The sequence below is a fragment of the Cyprinodon variegatus genome, unplaced genomic scaffold (assembly GCF_000732505.1).
Source record: "Cyprinodon variegatus isolate N-32 unplaced genomic scaffold, C_variegatus-1.0 Scaffold201, whole genome shotgun sequence".
In the NCBI taxonomy this organism is placed as follows: Eukaryota; Metazoa; Chordata; class Actinopteri; order Cyprinodontiformes; family Cyprinodontidae; genus Cyprinodon; species Cyprinodon variegatus.
In genome coordinates, this window is record NW_015150654.1 from 832,068 (window position 1) to 842,151 (window position 10,084).

At 35.7% G+C, this 10,084-nt stretch overlaps 1 protein-coding gene across 4 annotated transcripts in view; it reads right to left on the bottom strand.

The window, feature by feature from the left end:
• Positions 1-1,450: 1,450 nt before the first annotated feature.
• LOC107087973 (immunoglobulin superfamily DCC subclass member 3) overlaps positions 1,451-10,084 on the bottom strand; it is a 40,736-nt gene continuing 32,102 nt past the window's right edge. For 2 of the 4 annotated variants that reach the window (XM_015379846.1, XM_015379849.1), the window contains 4 exons: positions 7,350-7,463; positions 7,108-7,234; positions 6,323-6,437; positions 1,451-4,239 (listed from right to left, as the gene is read on the bottom strand). In XM_015379846.1, coding sequence (XP_015235332.1) covers positions 4,165-4,239; positions 6,323-6,437; positions 7,108-7,234; positions 7,350-7,463 — 431 coding nt within the window. In that variant the 3' untranslated portion in view covers positions 1,451-4,164. Of the gene's footprint in view, positions 4,240-6,322; positions 6,438-7,103; positions 7,235-7,349; positions 7,464-10,084 lie in introns of those variants that run through there. The other 2 variants (XM_015379847.1, XM_015379848.1) reach the window with 2 other exon arrangements.

Below are 10,084 nucleotides of genomic sequence, written 5' to 3' on the forward strand. Positions count from 1 at the left end.
CTTTTCATTTTTATCCAATTTATTACAACATCCAGCTGCCATGCAGTATTCAGTATTCATTTCAAGGGTCAAACCATATAACCAACAAGATACTTTCATCTTGTTCATCTCCTTGAGATAATCCTGTTAGTCTTGTTAAAAAACGACAAAACACAAAGAACTTTAGCTAGATTTCTTTATTTGGTTTTGGCATGTCAAAATAAAACTTTAAAAAGTCAACAGCTGTTAGACATTCAAGTACAACTGTTTTTTCATATGAGTGTAGATGGAATAAAATGTTTGAGGCTCTAAACAAACAGGTCTATTTCTTTCAAAATCTAGAATAAAAATTACAAATAAGATCTTAAACTTAAACCCAACAGAAACTGACACACCCACTGAAGAAATTGTTGTCATCTTACATTTTAGTCAACCAACCAGGCAAAACTTACCGCATGAATACTTTTGGATCGAATTTCAGGGTTATTTGAAAAAATGAAAAGAAATTATATAGAGATTAAAACATCTTAGTTTGATATAAAAAAAAAAACCTCACTGTACTGCTGTACAAATATATATATTCAACTTAAATATAACTTTATAATAAACTATCCAAGCCTATTTTGGGGAACTCAGTACTTGAGTGATGCAAGACAAAAATCTGTTTATGAACCTACTGGCATACACAATATGTTAGCCTTCGTTAAATGAGCTTTGCACATACTGTATATATAAATATGGGTTCTGAGAATGTAAAATGACAACAAATTCTCTCGGAGTCTGTGATGTTTAATAAGCAGATAAAATGTGTGACAAATGAAAATCATTGGGATTTTCTTATATTAATAAAGTTTCTACAATTGAATAGAGTGACTACATACATTGCTTCAACATAAATGTCCAAATCTATAAAAGAAGCCTCTCAGATTCTCTGTGAGTTCAATGAACAATTGAGTGAAGTACAGCACTTGTTCTTGCTGTAAATTGAAAGTTGTTTATAAGGCCACTAATATTCGAGGAGGATAAATTATGCTACTGCAGTATGCTGGTGAGATTCCCAGTCATTCAGGTCATAGTCATTCCCAAAAAAATAAAAAATATAATCCACTGGACTTTGTTTCCAAGTTTGAAGAAGTTTCTCTTCCATCCAGGAAGCTTTTTCAATTCAAAATGTCAGAAATAGCGTTGAGTTGGAGGCTTTATATGGCAGCCCAACAAAGCCTTGTTTTTGTTTAGAAACATGCAAATTGAAAACCCCCTCGCCTATTTAGCCAAGACAGCAATTCCCTTTAACGACCCCTTTTCAGAGACATAGACAGGTACGGGGCATTGCACGCTAACAAAATAAGCCCCATCTCAAAGGGATGGACCCGTTCATCCGTTGCAATTTGGATGTTTTCTAAACAAAAACCAGGCCTTGTTGGACTACCGTATGAAGCCTTTAAACTCAACGCTATTGCTGACATCTAGAATTGAAAAACCTTCCTGGATGGAAAGCGAAACGTCTTCAAGCTTGGAAACAAAGTCCAGTGGATTGTTCTTTAACTATTTTTGGTATGCTACTGCAGGTTTATTCTAGGAATAGAATAGAAATCTGAAGATCAGGTTGTGTGCTTTGTATAAAAAGGGTTTTCTAAAAGTCAAAAATGTGAACTGTAAAACATAACTGGGAAATCCATTGGCTTTTAGTTAAAGCTGCATTTTTGTCTTTTTCTAAATCCATTTTTGTTTTAGGCCAAAGGCCAAAACTGGGCCAAAATGGCACAATGTAAAGCTTTAGCGAGCAAGTAGTTACATCAGCAAGTTTTAAAAAACATACAGCAGGAGAATTAAAGCTTTTTCAACAGTGGTCAATTTCTACTTCTCTAAAATCTTCTAACTTTTTATAGATATTTTACTCATTTTCTTTCACTATCTGGTTCTTTATGTAAAAATGTGAGTTAAATCTGAAAAAAAAAATCTTAAATTATCTCCAATTCTGGAAAACTTACAAAGTAACTCTACAAGGTTAAAGCTGGGTTACAACAAAACATTAAATATTACAAAAATAAAATGAAGAATCACAAATCTTTAAAAGAAAACATACATTTCTTTCATAAAAAAACAAAAAAAAAATTGAAGTGTACACAGAAAAGAACCATTTCAAAAACAAGAGACATGTTTCTCATTTAAACAACTAGTTGAACGTCTACGACTCTTTGAACTACAAACACACATGGAGTTTTTGGGTTATATACCATAAATTCACTTTTTGGTTTCACATTGGTATATCAGCTTCTTTAGTTAACAAATGAAATAATGAAAACAGGCCTAATTTCCAACGTTCTGCTGAGCCTCAGACACACAAATGGCAAGATTAAACCCTAAAGCTTTTAAAAGCTTCTTATCAAGCATGCAGTCCATTTAAAAGAATATTAGGTTTTTAAAGCAATACTTGACTTCATATGATATTACAAATGCCAAGCAAAGGACATTGATACTGTATGTATGAGCGTAGAAAGAATTTATTTGGTTTAGCTTTCTTTGGTAAACTACCAAAACCTGTTTTTAGAAACAGCCCATTCTGCAGTTATGTTGCCCTCAGGGTTTATCTGTGTGAACCATCTATGCATACTTTTGTTCTCGTATGCAACAACTTGTGCTTTGGCCAGCAAAACGTATTAAAGGAAAGAATTTGGAATGGCAAAACTGTTTTTTGGTTGCATGTTTTTAAGGATAAACAATTATTTGGCAAAAATTCAACTACTTTCCAACACAAACCTTCCTTCTGCGTTGAAAGGGTTTTTAAAACTATACAATAAGCATTTGGTCATTCTTAAGAAAGAAAATTAAATCACAAAAATACATTTTCCACATTTCTGGGTTAAGCCAAAAAAAAAAAAAAAAACATCAAAAAGTTTTTAAATTATTCCAGAAGAAATCAAAAGCAGGGTTCACTTGTTTTAGGTTCTACAAGAACCTGTAACTGAAAGGAAATTAATACATGTGATGCAGAATGAACGTAACGTAAAGAAAACCAACCAATAGTTTACATCTTTGGATATCTTTCAGCTGGGTTTTCATAGATCTTTTTTGGAAAGGCTTTCCTGGTGTTTAATGCATTTAGGTCCATTTCACCGTGAAACTTCACTTAGTCACTGAAGTTCATGGTAGGCCTCTTGGTATCAGTAAAGCATATTGGTGGAACAATGAAGTGATTTTTAAACGTTTGACAGAGCACTACTGGCAATCCATATTTCCCATGAAATGAGACAGCTGATGATGCCTTTAAATCAAGAGGTTTAAAAAGACAGACATCTTTACTTCACAGTAGGGAGGGGAATGAAACATCAGGTTGTATCTTCTGGTGCAATAAGGCTTTGGGCTTTTTCAGGAAACACTCCAACAATGTTTGGTCTCCATGGCAATCATTCACCCTGGGCAGGATTGGTCAGTGACTGGCATGGTACAGTGACTGGCACTTGTCAAAATGAACTTTTAAAAATATAGATTCACTTGGTAGGTTAGCTAACAGAAGCAGCATTATTAGGATTACCATAAAGCACTGTATCAGACTGAGGTAGCTATCTTTGGAGAAAATCTTCCAATCCTTCTTACCTGACTTTTGGGTTAAACGAATTGGTCAACATTTTCTAGTTTGGATACTTTTCTTATTTAAAAAAAAAGCTTTTATCAGTCGAACCTCCCTTTAAGATGTTTGCAGAGGCTGACATCTTTTTTAGTTGAAAGGACAAACTGTTGCAACAAACACAAAATATGTTCTCAGTCATATAACAAAATAAGGTTTAGGCTTCAATCCGTAGTGCACATCTGACATGTCTAATTTCCCACCAAAAATTTGGAGGATAAAATATTTTGGTTATGGAACAAACTCTTAGTGAAAAATTGACATGTCTTTGGTGTGAATACAAAACTAATGCTGTCCTGATCAGGAGAATTTTTCTCAGCACACATGCAAGCAGTAGGATATAGAAACACATGTGCAATAAAGGCCATGAAGGCGATACGCTTTGGTTTGAGGTAGGGGTGGAGGTTGGTCTCAGGGTAGTAACTCACCGGGATCGATCTTATTCCACAAGCCAACACTCTAGCACTAGCAGTGGGTTTTAGTGAATATATACCAGCTTAAAAACGGGAGTGGAGGGAAAAGTTGGAATTAAGGTTAAGTGATAATATTGACCAATGTCAGCCAGTTCCCATGCCAGACACGCCAGATGGATGCTGCTCAATGATGACTTGGCAACGTGCAGGACACACCATCTGTTGAGAGGGAGAGTCACAGATCGCAAAAGTCAAGAAAACACAATCGCTTAACAGGAATTATATGAATCTTACAGTCATTTCAGTCAGTCATAAAATACTCATAAAATCATTTCACACAATCGATCATTCAGATCGGGAAAAACAAAAGCAGCTAGAAAAGGATTTTATCGTATTTAAGTGGTTTTCCTTTTTTGTGCACCTCTGAGAAAGACACTAAAGGCTGGTTCACATTTTGAAATTTTAAACAAATTAAACCAGAACATTTAGCTGTCAGACAGGAAATCTCATCATACATTCATGTATGTGTCTCTACATGTTCTACTGCTTCTGCTAGCAATATTCACAGGGTATGAATAAACACAAAGCAGGCATCATTAAAAGAGCTGTGACATGAATTAAAGTTATTATTGATATTTTATAATTTAGTAACTCTTAATGAGTGAATTCGTCCAAGTATGACGGGATAATAGCTTTTGTTTAGTGTGGACCGAGGCATCCTAAAATGAACTAGACACCAACGGAGGTTGCTTCGGAGGTTTTGCCATGGAGGAAAGAAAAATGATCCTGAATCTCACACTGATAGTGAGTGATGTGCTTGTTACAGCGGCATCAGGTGCAGCTAGTGAGAAAAACTTAACGCAGGCAGTGACCATGGTCTGCACATTATTTAAAGGTTAAAAATACTCATTCATTGCCAGATCATCTTATTTTCTTACTCAAATTAAGGTTAAATACACTTATTTTAAGACATTTTTACTGAGTTTCAGAACATTTTTGCAGTGTAGTATATTGTGCCAAGACAATCCAACGTGTTGGATTTGCCTTATTTGCGATGGGAGGGGTGTCGACATTATTCGGAGCAGATCCAATAGGAAATAGATTAGAGTGGGACCTGCACAATAATCTTGTGATATAAACCTGCCTTAAGCTTCAAGATTCTTCCTGATCTTCACATTTCAGTGTTTGAATGTGACTGAGTAGGACAGTAGGAACAGAATAGTGATATAGAAAATAAGTCATTTTGCCATTTGAGTAAAGTTGAGTTTATTTACTAATTTTTGCTCACTCGCAGTTCGTTATCCGTTCCTTAGTGGTATATTCTGGTTCATACAGGTATCCTCAGATCTCCCCATTAAAATCAAACTTATATTTTATGTTATCAAACAATCATTTTAACTGCTTCTACATTTTTGTGGGGTTTTTTGTTTGTTTTGTTTTTGAGAGATAAAACCTGCCATCTCATTAGACACAACTTCCAGTCATCCCTTGGATGTTGACCACTTTAGAAAAACAGTGAACAAATTCATTTTTCTTTTTAAAAAGCTCAGTTCTGACAGATCAGGGGCTTTAATCCTACTAACCATTACCCTTCCTTTGGTTTCACTGGAAATTCATTTTGATTAAATTTCTCTATGACAGGTAAAGTCCCACTTTAGACTCCACCTGCTCCTTATACTGTAATTATCAGTGCATGGTTGCAGATGCCTTCACAAAGCTGAGCCCCAATAGAGTTATGCAGGACAACAGTCAGGTCTTCCTGCAAAGAGAAATTTGGGCTGGAGTTTCAGAACTCCGTTAAAGTTGGAGCCTGAACATCTACTGACTGTGGTTTGCCTCTTCTCCACACAACCAAAAACATCCTATAACTTATAAACATAAATTATAAGAAATGCAAGGGGCTTAGAGAGCCTCTGGAATATTAGCTGTGATTTTTATAAATGACTTTTCAATAGTAATGAAGCGAGATGGACAAATAGTTCATATTTTTTTAGCAGGGAAAATGTGGCTGTTTGCCATACGCTTAAAAAAACAAGTAATTAAATCGTTTTTTTGTACATGACTAAAGGGATACACATTCATTAAGGTAGTTTAAAGTTAAAATAAATATATAAACTAAAGGGATAAACGGGTATTGACTATGGGTATGCTGGTTTGACCGGGTATGCTCATCTGACAGGACACTGGTTAAGTCACACTCTAGGAGGTGGTTTATAGGTGATACTGTTCAAAACTCCAAGAAGTTGAATGTGGTTGGTTCTTCTCATGTATAAATGTATAGAGAAATGTTTAAAAAAAGCACCTGTGCTTCAGACTCCACCTGGGGGTAGTTCGCTCCTTCTTTAGGGCTGTTGTTTTGTCCTGCATGGATTCTTGGTACTGGCCAGTTGTTCTGAGTCCCTTTACTGCAAAAAAAACTGCAAATCAAAAAGAAAGAATTATAGACAAATAACCACAAATGAGAAACTAAAAAGGGAGATTTTTCCTAGTGTTTTCTAGTCCAGCTCAGTATCATTTTAATTCAGTTAAGAGGGCTACAGCTGCCAATACTGTCTGATGTGGGCCTTAGATAAATAAACTGAATATAATGTAAAATATGAACGACTACAACAGTAACAGTAAACAATGGTCATAATAAAATTGTTTTATCCTTTTCCTGACTAACAGATGGCAGTCGTAATGCTTCTCTCTATGACTGTCTGTTGTTTTGCTCTTTGCAATAATTCTTTTCCAACAGAAGATTTGCTAAACAACACGCAGTTCATCTCTATGCCCTCCTATGCTCAGTTTTTCATCAATCCAATCAGTATTTCTGAGATCTTGGTCAGATGATCTCTGTAGGATTTACCAGAGATGCAGACTAAGTAGACAGGCAAGCGTGCTTTTTTAAACTTGGAGGACCTATGCCTGCTTCTCAACACAAGTAACATTTTAATTCACTTTAATCAAAACACAGCTTGCCTTTTAAAGATGATTCTTTTTATACAAGTTTTTTACAACAAGCGGAAGTAATAAATGTTATAGAACAGATGAAGTAATAAACGTTATAGAACAGATGAAAGGAATAAAATGCGTGTTTGGGCTCACCTGCGACGGTATCCAAACATGAGGAAGAGGACACAGAAGATGATGCAGGCCGTGCCAATATGGATGCCAATAACGATGCTGCCCAAAGAGGTTTCAGAATCCCTGCACTGACATAAACTGTTCCCTCCTTTCACAAAGCCAAGAAAAAGGAAGATGTGTATTAAACATTTTTATTTTATTAAACATTTTATAGTGTGTAAAACAGTGTTAAAAGCTGTTGCATCCTCTGATGGAAGACTTACCGCTGATCTGATCACTTATGCCTTGCTCTGCCAGCGACACCAACCTCTTGGTGCCATCGCTCTCTCCGTTTCCGTTGTAGGCCACCAGTTTGATTTCGTACACAGCTCCCGATTCTGAAGGGTTTTATGCATTAGTTATAGTTTTATTAAAAAGGGAAAAATATTTTGACGTACTGCTACAAAACATGTTAACCTGAATTAACATGATATTCATCTAGTGCTTGCAGAAATATACTGTACACACATGTTCATAACATCAATGTCTGGTTTAAGTGTTTGCATGCTGGTTTTGTTGGATTCCTGCTGGTTCCGGTTTTTGTTTAGCTCAGTGTTTTTTAATGTNGCCAGAGTGTTAAGCCAGTTATGGTTAGCGAAGCCTGAGCCAACCAGCCTGTCTGATTCTCTGACTCCCCTGAAAACCTGACTTTGAATCTGATCAGTGTTTTTGTCCTCTCTGCCTCCTAGGAAGAACCCTGACTGAAACCTGGAGCTCTGGAAGAGCTTCTCAGCAGAAACCTGCCTGCCTGCTCTCAGAATCAAACCTGGAGATCAAACTGTCTGAACCTGCCTGCCAGCTCTCAAGGAGAGAACTTGGAGAAACTCAAGGTCTGAACACAAACAAGTCTGAAGTCAAGCCCTGCCGTTGCTTAGCCCTCTGCCAACTTCAAGCCTCTGGACCCAACCCTGTTCCCCTCCTCTGCTGCTTGCCAGAACCACGTCTCTGATCAGAAATCCAGTCCTGACCAATCCTGGGTCTGAACACTTAATATTGTGTCTGTTCAATAAACTGTTGAATTTTTCCTTGTCTCAGAGCGTGTTCTGCACTTGGGTTAGGAGCCTGTAAACCCACCATGACATCCAGTGCTTGCAGAAATATACTGTACACACATTTTCATAACATCAATGTCTGGTTTAAGTGTTTGCATGCTGGTTTTGTTGGATTCCTGCTGGTTCCGGTTTTTGTTTAGCTCAGTGTTTTTTAATGTTATGGTTTTGGTTGCATAGTTTCTTAAATCCTTTCAATTTCAATAATTTTTCTAAGGTGATCTGAAAATCAAAGAATGACTTAATGAGTGACAGTAGTACTTGAGTAAAAGTATTGATACTCAAAGTCAAATCTTAGTCACTACAATAAAAAGTTACTTGATCAAACATCTACTCAAGTTAAAGTATTGAAGTTCTCACTTTTGAAAATACTTAAGTATTCAAAAGTGCATGCATTTATATCATTAAATTTCAGTATAATTTTCAAAGTAATTTAAAAACCCAATTGGATCATATTTGATACATGACTTTTTCAGACCACTGCATCCTCAGTTTGATATTTTTATTCTTGAAAAGCCTGACTTACACAATAAAACGCACGTAGTGAACAGAAAATGTATAAAAGATTATACAGAAACGCCTAGTGTATCAAATTTGATGCAAATAAATGATCTAATTTAACTTAAACAAATTGGTTATGATGTAATTTGACAGAAAGTTCTTAAGTTAAAAAAATAATAATTTTCTGGAAATTATTTGATGGTGGTGTTCAAATTCAGCCTTAAAGGCTGCTATCTGCTATGATGAAATTGCATTTCAAGAAAGAAAAACAGCAACAACTGATTAGAAATCTAAGCTTTTTAAAATGGAGTGAAATTTTTAAGTACTCTCCCAAAAATGACTCAAGTACAGTAAAGATAGTCAAAAATTACTTACCGGTATGTACAATAATCAAGTAAATGTACTTTACTTTTGAACTTTATTCATCTCACATTGGTAAAATTTGTATTTTCATTTAACCTATCCCTAGTGGGCTGCCATTGTGGGGAGCTTGGGGAGCGGTGTGGGGTTAAGGGTCTTGTTCAGAGACCCAGAGTGGCAGTCTGTGGGAGTGGGGCTCGAACTCAGAACCTCAGGATTCCAAGTTCTGAGCCCCACCCACTAGTCTGCCCCTCCGCTTGCCCGTGTAAAGGCCCCTTAGTTTTAATAATTCCCAGCCAAGTCATTTTTTAACACATTATCTAGTCAAATCTGAAAAAACTAATCTTAGATTACATGATCTCATTTTATATCACAGTAATTGGTTCATAATAAATTAAAGTGATGGATTCATGTTTCACTTTATGCACAGTCAGCAAGACATTTGTAAGATGAGGTCAAATTATCGTTGTTGCATACTTACTGACATACCTTCTATATTAAAAAATTTTAAAATAATACATTATACTATAAGACGATACAATAACAAAAATTGTGAATTCATGTAAATAAAATGTTTAACTAATTGAGCTTTGCAGTTTCAATCATTCAATAGGCCAACTTTGGTATGTAGACAAGTTGAAGCTCATCCATGTGGGATTTACCATTAAAGAGGCTAAATGGATGAATTTGATCAGTGTTTGCTTAAAATGCACCATTATGTCTTCATAACTGAGTTAGAGTTATAACTAAATAACTGAATAACTGAAAAAAATGTATTGCATCAAAAAGCAGCTAAATTATTTATCTTCAAATCATTTTGGGTCCAGGAAATTTAAGGGTTTAGGAAATAAATACCCTGCTATTTAATCACGAAGCCTCCATAAATATAAGATTAATAGACTTTTTAGAATTATTCCAAGAAAATCAAGCTGATTTTTTCATCTAACTCAAAATTCAAAGCTCCTCTGTAGCAACATACCTAAACATAGAGATCATTTTTGGTTCAGAGTCTCATGATTCTGCCCTTTCTGGACCTTTTGGTTCTGTTT